The following is a 23,210-nucleotide window of genomic DNA, read 5'->3' as shown; positions in this document are numbered from 1 at the left end:
GTCTGCCTAGAATCTGTTACAACACAAAGAAAGAAAAGCAGTTTCCAGGTAGTGGTGCACAAGGACTCCAACCATCACAGCTATGACATGGGCAGAGATTACCCAGTCACATGCAGGGAAACAGGGTAAAGGACAAAGAAACAGAAGAGAGTAGGACTAAAATGGTGTCCCTGCATGAGCTAAGGAGGATGCTCAGCAGGACACTCCCTAGTGTTCTCAGTGCAAGATCATCCGTTAGGCAATAGGAGGAGGACTGACAACAGTGGAAGTCAGAGCTCTTCCGAAGCAAGCCAGGTACATATTTCTCACCCGCAGCAGCAGGGGTAGCAGCATTTTCAGAAACTCATCTTCTCCTGACCGTATCTTCTCAAAGCACTCAAGGACCCATGTCAGGAATTCGTGTCGGTCCAGCATGCCATCCTGCACGCAGATAAAAGCAGAGCAAATGGGTAAAAGCTGAAGCAGCATCTGTTGGAAAGGCAGAGCAGCAGCAACTGCTTGCTTTCTAACAGCAGAAATAACTCTAGAAGTTTGCACAGTTCTGTACCACCCCTGCTCTACTACTGAGCTTAAAACTGCATCCAGCCCTAAGGGTCTATTCACAGAAGGATAATACTCTGCAAAAATAAATCACTTTGCAACCATTTCCCCTAGCCCTCCTCTGCTGTGCACCCACCCAGCAGCCCACTCCAGCCCCTCACCTGGAACATGAACATAGCTAGTTTTTCATTGTAGTCCCACTGCTTCAAAGCTTGTTCCACCTCCTGGGGCATTGGCCCAGATGGTGAACCACAGCCTTGCCCTGGGAGCTGTCTGTAGAACTCTGCAATTTTCTGCAGTTGCTCTGACAGGTACTTGGTGATGATCTGTGTCCATTCTGGAGAAGAGAAGACAGGTCAGCAACAAGTGTCATGGTAAACAAAAACAGGAAAGAACCAGGCTGGTGCATAGGGGGAAACCCAAAAACGTTCCTGTCATTTGAAAAGAACAGAAAGACAAATCAAAAAAAAGCGACACAATACTAGCTTTGCTTGTGCCCTGGCGGTGGTAGGAAAGAAGAGGGATACACAGAAATAGGGAATAAGGGGAAAAACTTCTATGTTTGGGGGGCAGAGTTACTTTGTACAAGAAAAGTTGGGAAGAAAGATTCCTCAACTGCCATTGTTGAGAATCAGCAGGTGGAGAGAAGAGGTTTTCCAGTGGGAAGCAGTATTAGGCCAGCCTAGTTTAGCATCCTCAATAATCTGGCAGACAGCAGAAACACTAGAAACACTTGAACTCTGAACTCATTCTTAAACTCTTTCAGATATCAGAGTAAAGCCACAACCAGTGATTTTTTAAAAGAATTGTTTTTACTAAAACCTAACTGCGTAAGAGACAAACTCAATACACAAAGTGACAGCACAATTACACTCCTCTGGGACAATGCAGATGGCAAAACCCAAGGCAAAACATGCAAGAATGTGAAACAAGCACCAGGGTCAGCAGCAGGGCAAACACTCAAAGGAACAGGAAAATAAATGGAATAAATATATCTAGCAAACCAATCAAGCTCCAGAAACAGAGCTAAGAAGCCTGTGTAAATTTTATATCAAAGATAAACAAGAAGGTGAAAAAAAAAAAAAAAAACAAAAAAAACCCCACGGATTTCAGCTGCTAATACTGCTTTTCAAATGAGTGTGGTCAGGTCCTGTAGTCACAGCCATATAAACCAGAAAACAGCCAGGGAAGCTCTCCCCACAGTACTCTGGAGCAGGCCAAGATGTAAGGGATGTTAGATATTGGATCCAGTACGGCTTAATGAAATGGGAAACTCAAACAGGGAGTAACAGACCAGAATTCTCTGGGAAATGTACTTACTCACTTGAGAAGAAGCTAATTAGTCATCGCTAAATTATAACGCTTACAGTCTTTGTAGAATAATAAAAAAACAGGTTATACAGCAGAAGAGCACAGTAGAACTTAATGGGGAGAAAGAAAAGGTAGGATCTCAGGAAGTATTTGTGGCTGATAAGACTTATTTTTCAGCAGTACTCTCACAGGTAGGCCCTGTTGTTTTAGACAGTTATGCACATCCAAGCACTAGGACTTATCAGCAGGAAACAAGTTTATCTGGATTTCCAGGCTACCTCTTACTATTCAAGAGCAGGCTGAGAAAGACACCTCTGGGATGGACAAAACCAGTGCTCCACACAATGTGCTTACCAATGAAGGGATCGATGACATGACGCTTTTTCACCTTGGTTTCCGTGATGGCAGCATAATAGGCACAAGTCATTTTGATGAGCCAGGCTGCTCTCATTACTGGAACAGTGTACTTTGCCAAATAACCAAAGACTTCTTCCTTCTTGCTAAAGATGGGCACCTGTAACAGAATTGAGAGGGAGAATTGCAACCAAAGGCTTAGTTGCTTTGGAATAGTTCCCATCTACACACACTGTAGGCACTGCAAGCTGTGAAAAAGGTAAAAAGGGAAAAGGAACCACGTTGCTCTGTATCTCAAAAAAACCTACTGCAAGAATTCGCTTCTGGTCAGAGAGCAACAGTACCAGAGCTACATTTCAGCATAAACAGAAACAAAACAAATTGAAAGAAGACAGAAAACATAATTACACCATTGTAAATCCAGGCCCTGAATCCTGCAAACAGATTCAAGGATAAGCTCCAGAGAGGATATAAACAACTACAAAAAGTAGGGACTAAGGACTGAGTTAGAAACACTAAATATCTACTATACAGACTGAAGATAGGACTCTTCATTCTGTAAACAAAACAAGTAGTTACAAAAGTCTTGTAATATCATGAGTAGCCAACGGAAGACTGTGAGAAACAGGGAACTGAGCACCATAGTAGTACAGAATCAATTAATTCAAGATTCAAAACTCAAGATACAACATAGGATGTTCCCAGTGAAATGATCAGACTGCAGATGAATAAACCAGGAAGCAATAACGTATCACTGGAAAAAGTACAGCTGTGGGGCTCATTTACACAGGATACTACAGAGAGCACAAGTATGCACGTGTTCACGGAGGAATGAGACAAACTCACAGAGAACAGGCCCATTTGGTAGATGCCTCAAAGACCCTGAACTACTGACAGTTCCACCGCTTACTTGCTATGTTTCTTACATTTTTCCCAACTATCCTCTGATGTCTCAAAGACACAGACTACTTGGCTACTGACAGTCACCGCTTTCATGTCTAAGTCCGTGAAAACTGATGGAGTCCACTGCAGGAAACTGGAGAAGGCCTTGAAAGGTTCCAGCTTTCACAGTGACCTCGGGAAACCGACTGTCAACATGCAGAGAAGGATACAGGGACTAGGTTTATAGGGAGACAGATTCTGGGAAGATCTGATTACTTTAATTTTCCCCCAAGAGTGGAAAAGAACACCAAGGACCAGACAAACTCCAGCTTCTAAACTCTGTGCTCTGCTACCATTTTGCAACTAGGAGTTATGTTTTTCCACAAGGTAAGTAGATTCCCGAGTGCCTTGCTTATAGGCTCACTCTGATAGAGAGTTAGTTCCCCTTGCTACGGGCCTGATAAAACAGTAGAGTAAGACCTTTCTTTCATACTTCACAGAATCCAATGCTCCCAGGGAAATACCTAGCCCTAGACCCCAAGGCACAGAGGTGCTCTAGCCTGGCTGAGACCAAGCTATAGTACACATACTCTTCTTGGCTTAAAACCAGAAATACGCGTCCCTGCAACAGAAGTCTGGGAAGTCACTCAGCTTGTCACCTCCAGTAACTCTCACTATGACTTTTGAGAACTTGAAAAGCCATCCACAACAGGAACGGTCCTAATCTAAACAGATCAAAGGCAACAGTGGCAGCTCTTCTGAAAAACATCCAAACCTCAAATCAGTTGTATCATACGAGCCAAAAGGCAAAGTTGAACACAACCTCCAAACAACAGACGAGGGACCTGTTCTCTGAGTGGGGATGACTACAGCCAGTGCACTACAAATCCTGGAGGCGTTCTTCAAGCTGAAAGTTTCAAGACATGTAGAAAGAAGAAATTTCTCCAAATAGTAAAAGCACTTCAGAAACAAGCGCAGATTAAATGCTCTACCCTGTCAGGCAGTCTCTCCTGTAAAATACCTTCTTAGCGAGATGAGTGAGGGGCTTAGTTCCAGCCAGATCTGTGAACCAGTTGTTTATGGCACTCTGAGAACGTGCTGTCACCAGCCAGAAGTTATCCTTCTGATTCACCTGGGGTTTCCGTCTTCCTGTGTCGGGCAGTGTATTGCACCGCAGCTTTTCTGCGATAATACTGCTGAAATTTGAACTGATCTGGAAAGAAAAAAAAGGATGAATTACATTTCAGAGGCCAATGATCCATTCTATATGCTTAAAATTTTATTTATCACTCTTACCATAAGTCTCACCAGTATGAAACAAAGAAAACCTGCCAATAACTTCCTCTGTTACACTTGCAAAGAGGAATGCTTCTAGACAATGCATACAATAACCAAGCTGGGATTCAAGCTGCAACAAACACAACTCTATAAACACCTGTCAAACCAGACAGAAGGCTTCTCAGACAGACATCAGCCAAGGAAAACAAATATATTGTGCTTACTGATTGCCTTCCATCCCAGGTCATTATTAGTCCTCTTGTCAGGGAGACCAGGAAGTTAACATCCTGATTTTAGCAATTGGAAAAACGGAGCCAAAGCCTGCTATATAACTCCTATGTTTAAATCGCCAGATGCTTCAAGAAATCTTATTTCTTTTCTACTGTGACCATAATGTAACCAAGCCAGTAAGAAATTTTCTATTTCTGGTATCCTAGTCTACTGCTTTAATTGCAAAATATACGGAATTCTAGATGCTGCTTTACTAAAGACTGCAGACACTGACATGTCCCTAAGACGCACGGAGCAAGACAAGAATCTGCTCTCTCAGAGGTGGGGCACAGGTCTAAAAGAATGCAAAACTTTGATTCTACGGGCACAGAGGGTTAGGTCTTGAATCACCCATGCTAAAGGGAGGAGTCTCCTGGTTCTGGACACAAGGAAAGAATGAGACCCAGGACTGTCCAGCACCCAGCAGCCTGCCCGCGCAGCCACAAGGCCCCGCCAACCCCACACCCTGTCCCAACAGCTCTCACCTTCGCTGGGTTGAAGTTGACATTTTTGGCGCTGCCGTGCTCGTCCCCAGAGACTGCCGGCTGGTTATTGAAGCCTTGCTTGACGTTCAGCGCAGTCAGCTCATCCTGCGGGGGGGAGGGAAGAGCGATCAGCAGGGCCCGGCAAGGCGCCTCCACACCCAGCGCCCGCAGCCCGTCCCCGCCACGACGGCCCGGCCGGCCCGCGGACAGGGCGAGCCGAGGGCCCGGCGGGTCCCCGCCGGCCTCCCCCGGGCCCGAGCCGCCAGGCGAGCCCCGGGACCCAGGAACGGCGGCTCTGGAACCGCTCCCGCCCAGCCGCCCACCGCCGGCCCGGGGGCTCCCGGCGCACCCCCGCGGCCTCCTCACGGCCCCCCCCGCCCCCCGCACCTCCTTCTGCTTGGGGTCTTGCGGGTAGACGTCAGGCGGGCCGAGGCGCGGGCGCTTGAGCGGGCGGTGCTCGTAGCTGAGGACGCCGAAGGCCGCCATGCCGGGCCGGCGGGCAGCGGCGGCCGGGCCACAACAAGCTCCGCCGGGGCCGCCCGCGCCTGCGCCCTGCGCCGGGGCCACCCGAGCGCCGGCGGAGAGGCCCGAGCGCCGCGACGCTACGGCGGACGTCGCCGAGGAGCGGCGGAGCGTCCCGAAGCCGGGCCGAGGAAGAGCGAAGAGTGCCGAGCGCCGCCGGGGCGGGCCCGAGCCTGCGCCGAGCGGAGGCGGAAAGTGCCGAAGATGGACGCCGGCGGGGGGGAATATACCGAGGGGCGCGGGGCCGCCGGCTGCGGAGCGGTGCGGGGCGGGGGGGGGGGGTTGCCGGTTGCCGCCGTGCTGATCCCGCCGCCGCCCCGCAGCCCACCGCGTCGCCCGGGACACGGCCGCCTACGGCCGCCCCCCCGGCAACCGCCCCACCGGCCACACCCTCCCCGCTGCGCCCATGAGCATCCCCCCCAACGCGAGCCTTTGCGACCACCCCCTGTCACTGCCCCCCGACTCCTTACGACGGCCCCCTCCGTGGGCCCCTTTGGGACCGTCTCCCCACAGCTGCCCCCCCGGGACTGCCCCAGTGACTCCCAGTTCTGAGTGACCCAGCACAGGACACCCGCAGTTGGGCCGCAGGTCAAGATCCCCACACTGGCCCTGCTCCTCGGGGGCAGCCCCGTGGGGGTGAGCCCCGTGGTGTGGGGCAGGGTGATGCGTGGGCACGCAGCACATCGAACCGGGGGGGGTCCCGGTGGGGCCCCGAGGGTTGGGTATGGGGGGGCCTGGGCAGGAAGGGTGGCGAGGCCCCAAGCTGTGGGGTCCTGGCATGGTGAGCCATGGTTCCCCTATCGGGGTGACCCGTGGGGTGCCGCGTGGGGTGGGCCCCTCAGCAGCAGGCGGTGCCGGGGGGCAGGAAGCGGTGTGGGTGCGGAAGCCGGCGGTCCTGCGCAGTGGTTTGCGCGCAGAGGCTGTTCGCATGCGCCCCACAGCTTGCCCTGCCATGATGGTGCCTGGTGCCTTCCTTGCGCCCGTCCTCCTCCTCCTCCTCTGTGGGCTCAGCCCCTGCCTTGCTGCTGCCCACAGCCCTCCAGGTAGGGGGGCACATGGGCCCTGTGGGGGGGACGGGAGGCTGCGATGCCCCGTGGGTGGTGGGCTTGGGGGGACGTCGCTCACCAGTGATGGCGGGCAAGAAGGGCAGGACGTGGGGCTGCGTGGGCTGGCCAGCCCTTGGGGTATGCGCCAGAGATCCCACAACCCCCCCACCGATGCGCCAGAGACACCCAGCACCTCTGTGTCCCCTTGCAGTGGGGCTGCTGGGAGAGCCAGGCTGTGCCGGGGAGCTGGAGCACCGCTGGCATCACCAGCCCCGTGGCTACCAGCCCAGCAGGCAGCACTTGCCAGGAGGGACCCTGGCCACGGGTGGCAGGCTGGGGTGGGGGGCAGCAGCAGGATGCGACACGCAGATCCTAAAGGCCCCGTGTATCAGCCGGGCAGGGCGGCAGCAGCTCCTCTTTCTACCTGGCACCCTCACCCCAGCCATCGTTTTCGGAGAAAAAAATCCACTTCTTGGCTGGCTGTCGGTAAAACACCAGCTTTCCAAGGAAATGGAGCCTCTCTGCACCCCTGGACTTCCCGGGCTGCCAGAAAGGTGTCTCATTTGCTCCATTGTGTGACATTACAACCCAGGAGAGCCCGGCGCTGGCTAACTGATGGGTTTGGACCTTGGAAGGGGCCAGGTGTCTCATTGCCTGGTTTTTAGGGGAAAAAAATCCTATTTTCTATGAGCCTCGAGGACAGCTCTTGGCCGTCAGCAGCTGGTTTGGCACTTGCAAGGCCTCTGCGAGGCACCTCGGTCCACCAGAGGAGCTCGCCCCGCAGCGAGCCGTGCCGGCAGCCACCAGAGCAGACTGTGACACGATACCTGGCGCAGGGACCAGCGCGGCCCCGGTGGCCCTGCAGCCCCCCGCCAGCCCGGGATGTGGCCTCCGGCTGCGTGGGCAGGAGCGGGGCTGGCACGGTGCTGCGGAAGGAGGGGGCAGAGGAGCCGGCGTGGGTGCCTGGAGCAGCAGCTTGGCCTCCCAGGGCTCAGCAGTGTTTGCGACAAAGATCAAACTACCGGGGCTCAAGTCCCTGGCCCCATGGCAGATAGGTTGTGGTGGGAAGGGTGGCCCAGCAGAGCCCCCATCACCCAGACACAGGTACACACGGGCACCTGCAAGCACCCAAAAGCAACATGAATTTAGCCAGGGTGGAGACACCAGGCACAAATCCTGGAAAACTCCTAATTTTCTCGTGGGACAAGAAAAATGGGTTGGCAGGGAGGGGTTTCCATCTTATCCCACAGTGCAAGGGGCTGCAAGCAGTGTCCGCAGGGTGACTAAGGGGAGCGGATGGAGGAATCAAGGCGAAACACCACATCCACAGCATGAGGAGCCACCAGCACGGATGTGGGAGGGGCAGCTGCTTGGCTGGCAGTCCTTGGGAGGGAGATGCGGTGCTGCCAGCAGCCTGGGCATCACTGGCACAGCGTGTGTGAATGGGGTGGGGGGGCCCCAGCGTCGCAGGCAGGCTGCACCACAGCTCTGCTGGGAAGAACTGGGTTGGTTTGGCGCACGTGGAGGAAGGCTGACGGAGATCTGCAGGGATCCCTGGCGTGTGCCGTGTCTGTCCGGTGCACTCCATGGCCCCGGCACAGCCGCCCACCACCACGGTGCCCAGTGGTGTCTATCCCTTGCAGGGGTAGAGTGTGTCCTCTTCAATGAGGAGTACATGACCTGCACATGGGGAAGCAGAGAGACGCTCACGGCCAACTACTCCCTCTACTACTGGTAGGTTCCCCTGCCCCGCAGCCAGCCTCGCAGCAGGGTGTCCGGTGGTGGGTCCACACACAGGAGGCTCCTGCCAGCATTGCTGGTCCCAGCTCCTCTTCCCTGAGCCCAGGGTGGGGGAGGCTCTGTCTCCAGGGCAAGAGGGATGGGATATGCTGGGGAGGAGGGTCCCTGGGGTGGGTTGGGGCATGCAGGGTCTTGGGGAGCCCTGGTAACCTGCTGCAGCACAGGTACGAGAACAGGTCCCCTGTGGTGGAGTGCAAGCACTACCTGTGGGACCGGGGCGTCAGCATCGGCTGCCACTTCAACCAGAGCGAGATCATCCAGTTCCAGCCTTTCCACGTCCTCATCAATGCCAGCCTCGGCGGCAGGACCCTGGAGATCCTCAGCGAGCGCATGGAGCTGCAGGACCTGGGTACAGAGCGGTGGGGGGCATCCAGTCTCCTCTGCGGGGCTGCTGTGGGGCAGGAGCGGGGCTGTGGGTCCCCAGGGCTGCCCCATCACACCCTGGCTGGCGGCAGGGCCACTGGGGCGTGGGGACAGCACTCACCAGGCATCACCCGTGCTTCGCAGTGAAACCAGAAGCGCCCGTCAACCTGACCATCCGCAACATGAGCAGCAACCAGCTGCAGCTGACCTGGAGGTCCCCGTACCCCAAAGCCCAGTGCCTGGAGCACGCTGTCAAGTACAAGAGCAACAAGGACACCAGCTGGACGGTGCGAGTCCCCTGGATGTGGCACCCCAGCCATCATGCCCAGGGATAGGCTGTGCACCAGCCTCCGTGGCAGTGCCGGCCCTCACTGCGTGGCCCGTGTCTCTCCGTAGGAGCAGCGGGTGAAAGGAGATGTCTTCTCCTTCCCCAGCGTGGACTACGAGAAGTACTACACCTTCTATGTGCGCAGCAAGATCAACAGCTACTGCGGCAGCACGCAGCTCTGGAGTGAGTGGAGCGTCCCTGTGGTCTGGGGCAGCAACTCCACCAGCAAAGGTAGGTCCTGGGGGCTGCGGTGGGACGGGACGGGCTGGGGCATGGTGGGGCTCAGCAGAGGAGGAATGGCCAAGCAAGTGGAAAACTGGCCCAAGGCAGCAACTATAGGGGCGAGACCTGTCCAGGCACCTGGGGCACAGGCAGTAGCATCAGCCCCTGCGTCCTTTGCACTTCTGAAAGGCAAATATCCACCACCAGTGGGACCTGCTGACTTCTGCCAGGGGTTTCTTAACCCTGGAGGGCTGCTCTGGCATAGCCAGTCCAGGACAGGTTGTGGTGACGGTGCAGTAGGGCTTGAAGATGGGTCCCTTCTCCATCCTCTGCTCCCAACTGAGGCTTGCCCCAAACGATGCTGAGCTCCCATGGCCACCCACGAAGGGTCCCAGACGTGCCCACCCCACTGCTGTGGCAGTGCACCGGCCAGGGGTCGATGTCACCCCAACTCTTTGCAGGCGCAGCGGAAGAACAGCCGCACTGGTTCTGGATCCACAGAGTCTTGATCCCCATTGCCGCCTGCCTGCTCCTGCTGGTCCTTGTTGTCCTGCTGGTGCGCATGGAAAGGTGATCATGAGAGGCTAGTGGGGGACAGCAGCGTAGGGGGGGGTCTTCCCTTCCAACACATCTCTCCCACGCAGGGTGTGGGTCATCCTCATGCCCCGAATCCCCAACCCCAGCAAGAACTTTGATGAGCTCTTCATCACCCACAACGGCAACTTCCAGGTAAGGCTGCTGTGGGCAGCCCTGCCCCAGACTCACCCCCTGCCCCACAGGGTTGGGGCTGGGCTGGTTGGTGGCTCCTCTTACCCTGCTCTGCTCCTCGGAGGAATGGGCTGGAGTCCCCAAAGACGTCGTGGAGAGCTTCAGGCCAAACTATAGCGAGAATATCTGCTACGTGAGCGAGCTGCCCCCCAAGGACAGCTATGAGCCCCTCTGGGAGAGCAACGACCACCCACCGTCTGCGATGCCCGGGGCCCCGGCTGCCCCTTGTGAGCACAGCCCCTACAAGAACAGCTATGTGGGAGTGTGACGCAGTCCTGCACCCCCGCGCCCCGCATGCTCCGCAACCCCGCTGCCTGAAACCTCCCCGCCCTGCAGTCCTCACTCCCCACTCCCACTCTCTCCCAAATGCCCAGGACCCCCAGCCCTGCTCCCTGCCATGGCCACATGGAGCTCCTCGCGATATGGTGACTGTGCTGCACTGCAGGGCGCTAGGTGAGCGTGGTGTGCTGGGTGCGCCGGGCAGTGCGTGGGGTGCAGCGCGCAGCAGCCTGGGCGCACCGTTTGTCGCATGCGTGTGCTGCACTGGGTGCACTGGGTGCTGCTCTGGGTGCATGGCAGCCCGCTGAGCACAGTGCACGGTGTGCCAGCACCTTACCTGTCCTGGAGGCATCCAGCAGGGCGGGCAGGGTGACGTTCATCCCACCACGAGCCCCGCTGCGCACAGGATCCCTTGTGGGGTTGCTGCGGCACGGCAGAGCTGATGGGCTCCCCACACCGCTCCCCCGTGGGCTGCCACACCGGGTGCACTGGGGACGCCGGGGGCTCGCTGAGCCCCACTCCTCGCGCCGAGGTGCCCGCGAGCACACCCGGGGACGTGTCCTGGCGAGGGGACAGATGCAGCCAAGCAGGCAGGAGCCACCAGCCAACCGACGGGGACATGGGGGCTGAGGACCACCAAGGGCCAAGGAGGCCAAATGTGAGAAAATGAAGGAAGATTCACGAGGAGGACTGTAAATATGCTCAAGTGACTTGCAGCTAGGATGTAGAAAAACAGATATATGATACTAACTGTTGTTTAGCCTGGTGTGTTTGACATGTAGAACACCTGTGTTCAGATAACAGGCCCGTGATAGGCTGAGAGGCACCTATTGAAGGTGCTTGAGATTCCTGCCCTGCTGTGGGGAAGACCGAAGCGCAGTGTTAAACTACACCTGCACAACTCCCTGACCAACGGACAAAACCAGCAGGGTCGGCCAAGCTCTATCACGGGCCAAGCTCTGTGGTGCCTGCATCCCCGCTTGCGTGCCTTTGCTCCGGTGCTGCTTCGGGGAACGAAAATAAATTTCCCCTCTGCATCCCACCCGTGGTTTTGTGGTTGTTCCCACCTCCTGCTCACGCCCGGCTCATGCACCAAGCCGTTGTGCCACCTCCGGCCCCTGGGGCTGCTGTGCCCCCCGCGAGCCCGCCTGTCCCCCCCCCCCCCCGTCACCCGTGGCAATAACGGTCGCGGGCCTGCGGCGCTGGCATGTTCATCTACATCAAACACGGGGGTGAGGCCCCCCTCCCCGCCACCCCACGGGTGTCCGCTCCACGGGCACGGCAGGCTCAGCCCTCAGACCCCTCCGCTCTCCCTGCAGATGGGCAGAGCTTCCTGGCGAACACCAGCTGCGCCGTCCTGCCGCTGCTCTCCTACGTGAGGAGGATGGTGGGGGTCCCTGAAGACGGTGAGCCCCGGCTGCGGGGCTGCAGCTCCCTGCTTCACCCCATCTCCAGTGGGACGCTGCAGGGGCTCTCCGTGGGGTGGGCGTGAGTTTGGGAGAGGCGGGGGGGGGAGGTCCCCCTAGCTCGCGGCACCAGCACCCCGCGGTTTTTCCAGATGTTGTTGACCTGTGCGACGAGCTGGGCACCCCCAAGCTGCTCTTCCAAGTGACCAGCCCGAGCAAGATGGTCAGCGAGTTCCTGCAGGAACGCGGCACCCACTACGTGTGCAGGGTGGAGCTGGGAGCACCCGGTAGCCCCCTCGGGAGTCCCAGCAGCGTGTGGGGGGGTGGTGGTGGTGGGGGGCAGCGAGCAGGAGTGACCAGAGGGACCGAGGAGGAGCACGAGCGCTGGTCCTTCACCCCCCTCCTGGAGCACCCCAGCGCGGCGCTGACAGGTGGGCGAGGGGTTGGGGGGGAGCGGCTGGGCAGGTGGGCGCAGGCAAACGGGGGGCTGCTGCGAACCCCCCAGCCCCACCTCTGGCGGCAGGTGCCCTGCAGCTGCAGGACAAGCACCCGCGCCGGAGGCAGGCGGGCGCCCTGAAGATGCCAGAGGCGAGTAGGACGCCTGGCATGGAGACGCTGCTCTCGGCGGCACAGGGCCAAGGAGAGGTAAAGGGCAGGTGGTGGCACCCCCGGGGCGGCCGGTGTGGCCTTGCCCAGCTGCACCGAGGCGGGGGGGGGGGGGGGGGACACAGGACACATTGTCAGCCACAGGCCAGCCCTGCCCCCGGGTGTGGGGGGGGAACCTCTGCAGGGACCTGCCCCCCTCTGTGGCCCCCAGCACCTCGTGGGCACCTGGCTCGCCCCATTCCCACCCCCACTGCCCCCACACCTTTGTCCCCTCCCCGTGCCCTGCTGTCCTGTCCCCACGGCTGCCGTCTCCATGCTGTCACGCTTGTGCTCCACCGCCCCATCCCTGTACCCGCTGTCTCCACACCCTGCCACCCTGCCGCCCTCTCCACCCCAGCTCCCGCGCTCCATCCCCCTGTCCTGCTGTCACTGCGACCACATCCTCAGCCCCCCGTGTCCCCGTAACCCTCCCCGGCACCACCCCTCTCTGTGCAGGGCAAGGCGCTGGGGCAAGGCACCGGCACAGAGCGCACCAAGGGGACCCGGCGCAAGGCGACTTCACCCTCCCGAGCGGGGCCGGGGCCGGGCCAGCGGGACCCGCAGTGATGAGGCCCAATAAAGTGTGGGGGCATCCCCACCACACCCTGCCCGGGGCTGTGAGCGTCACTGGGGCTGGCGGGCGGCAGCTGCGGGAGAGGACGGGGACAGGGATGGGGGGACAGGGGGACAGGGGGACAGGACATGGAGAGGGGGAGAGGACGGGGACATGGACATAGGGACAGGGGGACATGGACAGGGGGACACAGGGACATGGACAGGGGGCCGGGGGGACATGGACAGGGGGACACAGGGACATGGACAGGGGGACACAGGGACATGGACACATGGGGACAGGGGACATGGACACATGGGGACAGGGGGACATGGACAGGGGAACGGGGGGACATGGACACATGGATATGGAGACAGGGGGACATGGGGATGGGGACATGATGACAAGGGGACACAGGGACATGGGGACAGGAACACGGGGACATAGGGACGGGGGGGACATGGGGACAGGCCACCCCCCGGCCCCGCAGCGCCCCCCAGCGGCGGGCAGATTCGGCCCCGCCCCCGGCCCGCGGTGGGCGGAGCCTTCGCACTTGATGGACAGGTAACTTTCCACCCCGGCCCACGTGGTGCGCCGGGCTTCCTCCCTCTCGCGGCCGATTGGCGGGCGCGACGCGGGAGGCCCCGCCCCCTCGCGGCGGTGATTGGCGGGGGCGGAGCGGCAGCCCCGCCCCCCGCGGTGCCCGGCTCAGCGCAGCCGGTGGCCCCGGGACTGGTGCCGGTCACCGGGACTGGTGCCGGTGGCCCCGGGACTGCGCACCGCACGGGCTCACCATGATCGTGTGTCCCCAAAGCGTGGAGCACCCCCGAGGAAGCCGGTGCCAGCGGCTGCCGGGGCAGGTAGGACCCGCCGCCCCGCCGCCACCGGAGCCCGTCCCGGAGCCCCGGGCTCGGCCCGGCTGCCGCACCCGCAAGCCGGGGGCATCCTCGTCGCCTTGCCGGCGGCGCTGCCCCGCTGCGGCGGCCGGTGGCCCGGTGCCGGTGCGGTCCCCGTCGCCTTTGTGCGGGATGCAGGAGGCGCCGTGCCTCCATCCCTGCCAATCAAACTTGTTTTTCTCTCTCCGCCTGCACTGCCCGAGCCGCGCACCGGGGGCGCTGCCGCCGCCCGCACGGCGGGGCCCACGTTACCGGCCACCGGCACCGCCGGGGGGACCCCTCCCGCGGACACTAGCACTTCCCCTGTCCTCTCGAGTACCGGGGGGGGGGGGGGGGGGGGGGCGGGTCGGGGGAGCATCACAGGCGGAGCCACCGGTACCGGCGGAGCCGCGGTCTCTCCTGGAGGAGGGATGGAGCCCCGGGGGGGCGTGGGGGGGGGGGTTCACACCACGGAGTGTTCCCCGGGGCGGCGGCGGCGAGGCGGGATCCCCCGGCCCCCTCTCCCGCGGCTCCCGGTGCTGCCCGGGCTCCCGGTTGCAGGGCGCAGGACCGGCTGGGCTCCTCCATCCTCCTGCCTGCTTTACATGCAAAGTGCTGCCCGGGGATTGGCTGGCTGGGCGGCGCCGGGACATCGTTTCTCTGGCTAGCACTTGCCCGGGCAGGGAGAGGGCGAGATTGGAAGTGTGTATGGAGTCGGGCTGCCTTTTGGGATTCGGGGAGTTTGGACACGTGAAAGACCCCGGGGGAGGGGGGTGATGCTCCCACTGGCCAGGGCTGCGAGTGGGTATAGGGGAGGAGGAGGAGGGTTATGCCCGGGGCAGGTGAGGAAGATGGCACTGGGGGGTAATGTGAGAGGCTGGGGGGATGTGGCTAGTGGTGCCGGCAGGAGAGACCGTGGGCTGAGCCGACGCCGTGGGGAGCTGGCAGGAGCCTGCCAGGGGGTGAGGGCTGAGCTGGGAGGCTGCCCTGCAACCTGCCTTCGGCCTCTCCTTCCAGGCCGTGGCTGCCTGGTGCCCCGGTCCATCGTCGCCTGAACTTGCAGAGCCGGGAGAGCTGGCGGCCCCGGAGGCTGAGCCCTGGGCTGGTCGCACGGCTCCTTGCTGGGGACAGCCTTCACCCGGGAGGGAGCCGCAGGGCCCCCAGCTCCTCCACTTCTGCCCACCAAATGGAGGAGACCAGCAGATACAGCCCCACGGGTGTCCTCAGGGCAGCTCATCTCCCCGAGCAGAGAGGCTCTGCGGGGGATTTCTGCAGGTCACTTCTGGTTTACACCATCTCCTGTGGGACAGAGAAGCCAGTGCTCTTCATCCCTCCCCATTTTAATTTGGGGTTTGGGTTGTTTTTTTTGGACCTCTTTGTCCAAAAGTGAAGAGGAAGCTCCCAATGGCATCATCAAGTAAATCTCTTGACACCTGAGTGATAGTGTGTCCATCAGAAGTGCAGGATGCTAGAAAATAGCCAGAGCAGCTTCCTGCGCTGCCTCTGCGGGTGCAAATGCCCCAACCTTCTGGGTCGCCTCATGGCGGCACGCCGAGCCACTGCAGAAATTAACGCCTGATGTAGGTCACTGATAGGCAAGAGAGCTGCTGGCGAGGCATGCGGGTTCCCGGTTGGGGCTCGGAGAGCTCTGTGTGTGTCCTGACCAGCAGTGACAACCCAGAGGCTGGTTTTCTGCCGTGCCACTGTGGTTGCTGTGCCCCAGTCGCCAGCCTTCGGGTGACTGCGTGAAGAGACGGACGGGAGGAAGATGATGACAGTGTCAGCGGGGCCATTTGCTCCCAGGGGACATTTTGGTTGCAGCCCGGGAGGGGAGGCACACCCACTGCATCGGAGGGTGCTGCCTAGGCTCCCACGCACGAGCACAGACCCCACTGTTGGGTGGGGGGCGCGGCAGCAGGGCTGTTGCTGGGGTGCAGCAGCTGCCCAGGCATGTTTTGCACATCCCCACTCTCTGCTCCCACTGCTCTCTCGGGAGGAACTGGGACAGCGTGGCTCGGGGTTGTGCTCGGCTGGGGCGCTGGTGCAGGGCTGGGCCGGGCACTGCTGGGGCTGTACGGGCCCTGCTCACCGAGTTGTGTTTTCGCTGGTGGGCGTAGCTGGTGCCAGCCGTGCCGCACACCCGCGGGCCGCAGGTCCTGCTCCCACGCTGTGTCCTTGGGCGGCATGTGGGGAGAGACCTCCGAGTTCCTCTGTGTGCTCCTGACTGCACGGCAGCTGCCAGGACGCGGCGGGGCAGGAGCCTGGGAGCAGCTTGGCTGGCTCCACAGCTCTCTCCCTGTCCCAGTGCTGGTGGCACAGGGGCCTGGCAGTAAGGCTGATGGGCTGCTCAGTTCAGGGAGGTATTTCATGTGTCAGGTTTCTTCTGCTCTGGCCTCGCATTTGCCTCAGGCTGCAAGGAAACCTCACTCCTAGTTCGCCCTTTGCTTCTGCTCGCCAGGCAATGCCCTCTCCCAGGCAGAGACCAACCTGTGTTCCATGCAGCCTGCCCTGCTAGCGGTGACCCCGCGGAGCAGTGCTCTGCCCAGCTCCCCAGCCCTCTGCGGTGCCTTCTGACCTGACGGTGTCTGTCGGGGAGCACCCGAGCCGGGAGAGGAGATCCCACCCCCCTCCCAGAGCCCAGGCTCGGCCGGCGCAGGCTGCTGCGGCAGGGGCTGCTCCGGGGAGAGCTGAGCAGAGCGCCTTCCCCACAGGTCGTGAAGATGTCCGGCAGCGAGCCCGAGCGGCCCCAGTTGCTCTTCGTGAAAGTGCTGGCGAGCCGGGGGCGGCTGGAGGCGGTGACCCAGCAGATGGGCTACCACCCGCAGTACCTCGACAGCTTCCTCAAGATGCAGCATTACCTGATGCACATGGACGGCCCGCTGCCCTTTGACTGCCGGCACTACATAGCCATCATGGTGAGCCCTGCCAGGAGCTGCCGGAGGGGCCGGGGGCTGCTCTGCTCAGCTCCCTGTCTTCCCTCCATCAGTCTGTGCCGTGGGCTTCTCTGCCGAGGCCAAAATCATGGTGTGCTGGAGGTTGGGCGAGGGGTGGGTGCGGGGTCCCCGGGCTGGCGCAGCACGGGGATGCTGACCTGCTGCTCTTGCAGGCAGCCGCTCGGCACCAGTGCCAGTACCTGGTGAACCTGCACGTGCTGCAGTTCCTGCGGGCAGGGGGAGATCCCCAGTGGCTGCGCGGCCTCGACTTCATCCCCCCCAAACTCCGCAACCTCAATGAGATCAACAAGATCCTGGCACACCGGCCATGGCTCATCACCAAGGAGCACATTGAGGTATTGGGGGGGGGGAGGGGAGACTCTCAGCCAGGGACGAGGACAGCGGCACCCCCAGAGGGTGCCAGCACCCCGCCCACATCACATCGCCGGTCTGTCCGTGTCCTTCAGAAGCTGCTGAAAATCAACGAGTGGAGCTGGTCACTGGCGGAGCTGGTGCACGCTGTCGTCCTCCTGGCACACTGCCATGCGCTCGCCAGCTTTGTCTTTGGCTGCGGCTGCGAACAGGACGAGGGGCTGGCGGGCCGGGGCTCGCTGAAGCCCTTGTCGCCTGGGAACCAGTGCTTCTGCGAAGCCCCTGCTGGCAACGGCTGCAGCCAGGAGCTGCTGCGCATCAACCGCAAGCGGGTGAGCCCCGGAGGGGTGGGTTCACGGTGGGGCGGGGGGGCACGGCCAGGACCGCTGCCCTCACCCCCGAGCCTGTGTCTGTGCAGTCCCTGGACTCCTGCATGGAGCTGGATTCCCTCCGTGAACGCGTGCAGCAGATCCACGTGGAGACCGAGGGCACGGAGGCGACGAGGCTGCTGCAGCAGGACCAAGAGGAAGGTGAGGGGCAGGGAGCAGAGGTGGGTGTGCAGGATGGGAGTTCGTACGGCATACCAGGGTGTTGCTCTCCCATCTCTCTACTGACATTTTCCATGATGGGCGGTTAAGAGATGCTAGCAGTGGGTGAAGAAGGCCCAAAGAGGTGCAGCATGGCCCGGCTTTCGACGCCTGCTGAGGCTGGGGCCGTGGCAGCTGAGCATCGCACTGACCCATCTGCGGGGCTCTCCCCTCTTGCAGATACCGATGGGGAAGTCACCGGTGCCACCAACCTTGCGTGCTACATGCAAGACCCTGACTTTGGATACCAGGACTTTGCCCGGCGTGAAGAGGATCAGACGCAGGTATTCAGAGTCCAGGTGAGGTTCCTGCTCTCTTGGCAGGCAGCAGCCTGGTCTGCCGCCTCTCCTCTCCTCGCCGCTCCTGCTGGGGGGCGGATGGTTGTGGGGGTGCCCGCGCAGTCCGGATCTGGCACAGCTGCTTTTGCAAAATGCCTGAGCTGGGCAGCTCAGGTCTGAGAAGGGACCTGCCCCACTAGGGTTGGGGAGAGGGAGGTGACCAGGGACTTCGGTTCTTAAGGGCTGCCGATTTTTTGTTTTCACATTGCCTCCATGGAGGCAGGGGTCAAAATCATTCAAAAGCTGCCTGATGACGGATGTTGTGGTTTGTGGCAGAGCCAAGCCCAGAGCAAAGCTATTGAATTCTGCTGTGTCCTGAGGTCACCAGCCCTTCTTCCTGGGAACGTGCCCTGGGCTTCTTTTTGCAGTTGTGAAAGCCCCTTGCTGTGTTCAACAGGATTATTCATGGGAAGACCATGGCTTCTCGCTCGTCAACCGGCTCTACTCTGACATCGGGCATCTCCTGGATGAGAAGTTTCGGATGGTGGATGGTCTACAAAGCAGTGCCATGGCCAAGCGGCAGGGCTGTGAACCCTCTGTCTTCAAGCGAGGCATCTGGAACTACATCCACTGCATGTTTGGCATTAGGTAGGGAACCCAACCTTGCAGTCCAGGGGAGAAAACCGAGCTGACCCAGGTGGGAGGAGGGTACTGCCGTCTAGCAGATGGCCTTGGAAGAGAGACGGAGGTGAATCACCTGCCTGGGTGCTGGGCCAGGCAGGGAAGAGTTACTGAGCTTCTCTGACCAGGGCAGGGTGCTTCAGGGATGGGGCTTCAGTGCCTGGTGGGTGCTGCCGTGCCCCAGGGCTGCACTGTGTCCCAGGCAGACCACGGGTGAGGTGCTCGGCACGCACATGGTGCCTCCCCTGTGCTCCCCACAGGTACGATGACTACGACTACGCCGAAGTGAATCAGCTCCTGGAGCGAATGCTCAAAGTTTACATTAAAACTGTAACCTGCTACCCAGAGAAGACAAACCCAGAGATGTTTGATAGGTTCTGGAAGCAGTTCAAGCACAGTGAGAAGGTGGGACAGCTGGCCCCTGGTTCTGACCAGCTGCGGTGGGGCTGGGAGCAGGCAGGGGCTGCGGGCTGGGGTGCTTCAGGGGGCGTGTGGGAAACTTCCGAGGCACCAAACCAGACCAAGACAGGTCCGGGGGGAAATGGAAGCTGGCTGTTTGTAAGGAGTTGGGCTTAGGGTGGCACGGGGATGCCCAGAAGGAGCACAGGGGCCACTGGCAGCATGGGGACCTCCAAGGCCATTACCCACGCCACGAGTGCCTCCAGCTGAGCCCTTGGTCCAGCTGTGACTCAGCGGAACGGCTGCTCCGGGCTGCAGGGACCGGGCTGGTGCCACGTGTGCTGAGGATGCCCTAACACGTGGCTCTGGGAGGCAGCCACAGCCCACAGGACTGGGAGGAGCGGGAAGGGGCAGCTGGAAAAATTGGCGGCATTTTGTCTCGTGCCAAAAGACTCCCTAGCTCGGTTGGGCACTTGCTTGCACCGCTGCCTGCAGTGCACTGCGGCTGCCTGAACCTCTCTTGCTTCTCCCTTAGGTTCACGTGAACTTGCTCATCCTGGAAGCCAGAATGCAGGCAGAGCTGCTGTACGCGTTGCAGGCCATCACCCAGTACATGATCTCCTAGACGGTGGGGAGCTGCACTGCGGCAGGGCCGGGCAGCATCCTCTCTCCCTGGACTCACGTCGTGTGACCCGTCATGCTGGAACGGATGGCGAGGGATTGCTCAATTTAGTTTACTTGATTGCCTTGTTCCTTTTTTTTTTTTTTTTTTTCCCCTTATGGGGCTCACTGAGTGGCCCCATTACGTGCAATTACCAAACTGTGAGGCAAGTCCATGCTGCTGAGATGTCGGTGTGATGCTGGAGACTTGAACACGTTCGAGGACTGCCAAAGATGCAGGGGGAGAGGGAGGCTGGAGGGGACTGGGGCTGGCGTAGAGGGATGCTCCCCCGTGAGCAGAAGCTCCTCACCCAGGTGCTGCAGGAGCCCCCGCAGGGAGGGCTGGAGGGAAAGCTGGCTTCCTTCCCTGCGCTGCAGTAGCTGCCCTGCTTGCAAGCCACCCTTTGGCACCTGGCCTTGTTGGGGTGATGCATCTCACTTGGGAACAGCGTGGCCAGCTTGTGGGTGCATCGCAATGTCCTGAGTTGTGTGGCCAGGCAGGGAGGAGTGCTGGCTCTGAGCGAGGACCTTTTCCCAGCCCAGGACAGGAAGGATGTACTTGGCTGCCTACGTGTCCTGCCCTTTAGGTCTATGTGCCAAACCCCTCTGGGATGGACAAGTGGTGACCCAGGTGAACTCCAAACTGTGAAGCTCTTGCTGGCAGGATGTCCTGGTGCTCTGCCTTCTCTGACAGCTGGGTGGGAAGGTCTCTGGCAGCGTTGAGATTTCTGCAGGGGACTTTGGGCAGTCCGCAGGGAGCTTGCCCCAAAGCCCCTCCTCTGCCTCCCAACAGCAGAGAGGCAAGGGGAACAAGGGAGGCTTCCTGAGTTAACATGGCTTGTGTATTCTTACCGCCGTGAAAGAGCTGAGGTCCTGTGCCCGGGCACTTGCTGCTTAACAACGTGGTGGAGTAACCCGCAGTCGGCACAGGTGAGCTACAGGAAGCTTCTCAAACCTGGGCTGGGGGCACTCCCTGGGCACTCGCCTTACCCTCTGCCCGGCAGGCTGGAGCACGTACAGCCATTCCCTTCCCTGTGCCAGGGCTGCTCCCTGCCTGTGCCGCAGCCCCTGGCTGGGGAGGTACGAGGGATCTGGCACAGCCGCGGGAAAGCAGCCACGAAAGGGGAATGAGTCCACCTGTGGGAAGTGGGAGCCTGAAGCAAGGGCAGCTGTCGAGTCCGCCCAGCACACGCTGCTTCAGTCGACCTGTTTACTGCGTAAATGTACAGGAAGAAAACCTTGTGTATGGAAGCTACAGAGAAAGCCTATTTTTGCTATAAATATATTATGTTTGACATGGATGTGTGCTTTATTTCTGCCAGATGCTTGGAAGGAGATTGAAACTTAGATGGCTGCTCTGAAGGTAAGACAGCAGTGCCTGGCTGACCACAGCCCTGGATGGTTCCAGCTCCAGGAAACCCAAAGTTCCCAGCTGCCGTGGGGCCCAGCACTGACAGCTCTGGTCTAGGGCTGGCAGCTGGTCACTGAGGCTGGACCCATCCTGTTCAGCTCAGCTATGTCCTCTTCCCATGCTCAGATGGGCAACTCCCACGGTGTTGCATGTTCAACAGGAAAAGAGGGAAGGTTTTCAAGGGGCTGTGGTGCTGCACCGAGGAGGAGGATGCTGGAGGAAGGAGTTGGCTTCTCCCCTGCCAGGTACCTGGCCGTAGCTGGGAGAGGTGCAGGTGCTGCTTCTGCAGCTGAGGAAGAAGCTCACAAGCAGGTGCTCAAGTGAGAAAGGACAGAAACCAGGACCAGCTCTTTCCCCAGCTGTGCTGCAAGTGCCCTCCCTGCAGCACAGGCTACAGGAACCTGTACTGGGCCAAGCTGGTGGCCTGCTGTTAAAACGCCAGGACAACTGGTTCTGGGTAGTACTGGCTGAGTCAGTCCTGGTGCCAGGATTGGTGCTAGGACACCTGTCACCAGGCTTGTCTTGACAGTACTGGGACCGGCACGGCTGCACCACTGTTTAGCCCCAGCAAGGGCTGGGGGCAGCGGGGGGGTCCTGCTCACTGTCAGGCATCGTGCTGTTTAACCACAGCAGCCTGGCTGCCCTGCCAGCTGTTTTGCCAGCCTTTCCCCTGTCCCTGCCCAAGCAGCTCTGCTCCCTGCAGGGCTGGGACGAGCCGCCGCAGCCAGTTCTCGGCAGGGATCGCCGCTCCCAAAGCCAGCAGCGCAGCCGCAGCTCCGCACAGCCCGCGGCTGGCTCCCGGCACGCTGGCAGCACCGGCCTCCTGGCCACACGCCCCTGCCCCATGCCACCGGGGAGAGAGACGGGAGAAGGCAAGAACAGCACGGTGCTGTCCCGGGGTGAAGGGCTCCCTGTCCCCAGGAGGCGTGAAGCAGGTTCCCTTTTGCCTCCCCCCCCCCCCAATCTTTCTCCACTCGTGCACGAGTTGGCCTTGCAGGAGCTGGGACAGCTGCTGCTTGCTCTGGCTTGCAGAACAAGCACCAGTCACAGCAGCAAGACAAAGAGCTCCACGGGCTGTCAACCCCGTCCAGAAACAAGCACGGCTGCTGGCAAGGGCAGGGGAGAGTGCCAGCCTCAGCTTCCCGACAAGAAGAAAACATCCACACATGATCTTCCAGCTAAAAAGCAAGAGCTGAAGCAACCATCTACTCCCATCCCTGCCGAGCCAGCAAAGTTACTGCGTCCCAGGTTGGTCTTGCAGCAGATAACTCAAGCATGGGGGATGGTGTCACTGGAGAAGCCTGTACGGGTCTTGACCAGACTCTTCAGGGCAGTTCTACACCCACACCAGTAACTACAGCTCAGCTTTTGAAACCCATGAGCTGGTCCCTTTACCTTATCACACCTCCCCCCCGTCCCGTGCCCAGCCAGGCTGTGAAGCTGTTGCCCCCCCCGAGGCCCAGGCTTTGGGGCTTTCTGGGGAGGGCAGTGCAGGCGTTGCACTGCTCAAGGTTAGCAGATGACTCTAAGCCATATGGCACACTGCGAGTTCAGCAACTGCAATGCTTGGGACCCTGCCCTGGTGCCCCCTACATCTTTCATATGCTCAGACTAGGATATTCCTCTCGATTGCTCTATGGATGGGAGGAGAGCTGCCAGAGCCTGGGGTACCTCTCCTCTGTAGGAGCCCTCCAGGATGCCCAGCACACACACATGGGAGGCAGGCCACCCTGACCTTACCTTTCTTTCTGTGCTTTCACGTGTAGTCCCATAACTGGTGGCACAGAAGTGTTCACCAAGCAGCAAGCATCCAGGGCAAAGCAGGTCTCTGGCCAGAAACTACGCTGAGCAGAAGGCTGGTGAAGGTTTTGCACTGGCTTTAGGTACTGCTGCTCTGCAGGCAACTATTCCACCTGCCAAAATGCTTATGGTGACAACTTCGGAGAGCTGTGAGGTCTCCAA

The 23,210-nt window shown here is 60.0% G+C and overlaps 4 protein-coding genes across 6 annotated transcripts in view; 3 read left to right on the top strand and 1 right to left on the bottom strand.

Annotated features, from left to right (window-relative positions):
• MED12 (mediator complex subunit 12) overlaps positions 1-5,701 on the bottom strand; it is a 37,345-nt gene extending 31,644 nt beyond the window's left edge. Inside the window, exons 1-6 of the mRNA XM_042807100.1 lie at positions 5,508-5,701; positions 5,121-5,225; positions 4,109-4,300; positions 2,206-2,365; positions 702-877; positions 310-420 (exon numbers count right to left, since the gene is read on the bottom strand). Of these exons, the coding sequence (XP_042663034.1) occupies positions 310-420; positions 702-877; positions 2,206-2,365; positions 4,109-4,300; positions 5,121-5,225; positions 5,508-5,606 (843 nt within the window). The 5' untranslated portion in view covers positions 5,607-5,701. The remainder of the gene's footprint in view (positions 1-309; positions 421-701; positions 878-2,205; positions 2,366-4,108; positions 4,301-5,120; positions 5,226-5,507) is intronic.
• Positions 5,702-6,284: 583 nt separating this feature from the next.
• On the top strand, positions 6,285-11,490 carry IL2RG (interleukin 2 receptor subunit gamma). Of its 2 annotated transcripts, none has more exons than XM_042807101.1 (8): positions 6,285-6,685; positions 8,332-8,422; positions 8,653-8,837; positions 8,996-9,138; positions 9,248-9,410; positions 9,863-9,971; positions 10,046-10,130; positions 10,234-11,490. In XM_042807101.1, exons 1-8 carry the CDS (start codon positions 6,367-6,369, stop codon positions 10,435-10,437), a joined length of 1,299 nt encoding a protein of 432 aa, XP_042663035.1. In that variant the 5' UTR covers positions 6,285-6,366; the 3' UTR covers positions 10,438-11,490. The 2 variants fall into 2 exon arrangements, with proteins under 2 accessions (XP_042663035.1, XP_032847715.1); XM_032991824.2 differs by lacking the exon at positions 6,285-6,685 and having other exon boundaries at positions 7,306-8,422; positions 10,234-10,396; positions 10,544-11,490.
• A 165-nt stretch (positions 11,491-11,655) lies between these two features.
• On the top strand, positions 11,656-13,066 carry CUNHXorf65 (chromosome unknown CXorf65 homolog). Its single transcript, XM_042807563.1, has 6 exons — positions 11,656-11,680; positions 11,768-11,854; positions 12,007-12,141; positions 12,217-12,285; positions 12,378-12,499; positions 12,956-13,066. The coding sequence occupies exons 1-6, from the start codon at positions 11,656-11,658 to the stop codon at positions 13,064-13,066; spliced, it is 549 nt and encodes a 182-aa protein (XP_042663497.1).
• A 677-nt stretch (positions 13,067-13,743) lies between these two features.
• LOC104364529 (sestrin-3) lies at positions 13,744-21,132 on the top strand. Of its 2 annotated transcripts, none has more exons than XM_032991872.2 (9): positions 13,744-13,912; positions 16,639-16,842; positions 17,034-17,216; positions 17,328-17,564; positions 17,651-17,762; positions 18,000-18,103; positions 18,555-18,745; positions 19,039-19,183; positions 19,713-21,132. In XM_032991872.2, exons 1-9 carry the CDS (start codon positions 13,847-13,849, stop codon positions 19,800-19,802), a joined length of 1,332 nt encoding a protein of 443 aa, XP_032847763.2. In that variant the 5' UTR covers positions 13,744-13,846; the 3' UTR covers positions 19,803-21,132. The 2 variants fall into 2 exon arrangements, with proteins under 2 accessions (XP_032847763.2, XP_032847762.2); XM_032991871.2 differs by having other exon boundaries at positions 18,000-18,118.
• The last annotated feature ends 2,078 nt before the right edge of the window (positions 21,133-23,210 follow it).

This window comes from Tyto alba, unplaced genomic scaffold (assembly GCF_018691265.1).
Source record: "Tyto alba isolate M040663 unplaced genomic scaffold, T.alba_DEE_v4.0 Super-Scaffold_5, whole genome shotgun sequence".
Lineage (NCBI taxonomy): Eukaryota > Metazoa > Chordata > Aves > Strigiformes > Tytonidae > Tyto > Tyto alba.
The sequence above is the reverse complement of the archived record's forward strand: the minus strand, read 5'-3'. Positions and strand labels throughout refer to the sequence as shown.

What these genes read in the sequence shown, in the direction of transcription:
- CUNHXorf65 (XM_042807563.1), top strand. Translation starts at nt 11,656, where the DNA reads ATGTTCATCTACATCAAACACGGGG. An exon ending in CATCTACATCAAACACGGGG is followed by an intron (nt 11,681 to 11,767) that starts GTGAGGCCCCCC and finishes CTCTCCCTGCAG; the next exon opens with ATGGGCAGAGCTTCCTGGCG. An exon ending in GGTGGAGCTGGGAGCACCCG is followed by an intron (nt 12,142 to 12,216) that starts GTAGCCCCCTCG and finishes GAGTGACCAGAG; the next exon opens with GGACCGAGGAGGAGCACGAG.
- IL2RG (XM_042807101.1), top strand. Translation starts at nt 6,367, where the DNA reads ATGGGGGGGCCTGGGCAGGAAGGGTGGCGAGGCCCCAAGCTGTGGGGT. An exon ending in CATGGAGCTGCAGGACCTGG is followed by an intron (nt 8,838 to 8,995) that starts GTACAGAGCGGT and finishes CGTGCTTCGCAG; the next exon opens with TGAAACCAGAAGCGCCCGTC. An exon ending in CCCACAACGGCAACTTCCAG is followed by an intron (nt 10,131 to 10,233) that starts GTAAGGCTGCTG and finishes TGCTCCTCGGAG; the next exon opens with GAATGGGCTGGAGTCCCCAA.
- LOC104364529 (XM_032991871.2), top strand. Translation starts at nt 13,847, where the DNA reads ATGATCGTGTGTCCCCAAAGCGTGGAGCACCCCCGAGGAAGCCGGTGC. An exon ending in TCACCAAGGAGCACATTGAG is followed by an intron (nt 17,217 to 17,327) that starts GTATTGGGGGGG and finishes CGTGTCCTTCAG; the next exon opens with AAGCTGCTGAAAATCAACGA. An exon ending in CGCAGGTATTCAGAGTCCAG is followed by an intron (nt 18,119 to 18,554) that starts GTGAGGTTCCTG and finishes TGTGTTCAACAG; the next exon opens with GATTATTCATGGGAAGACCA.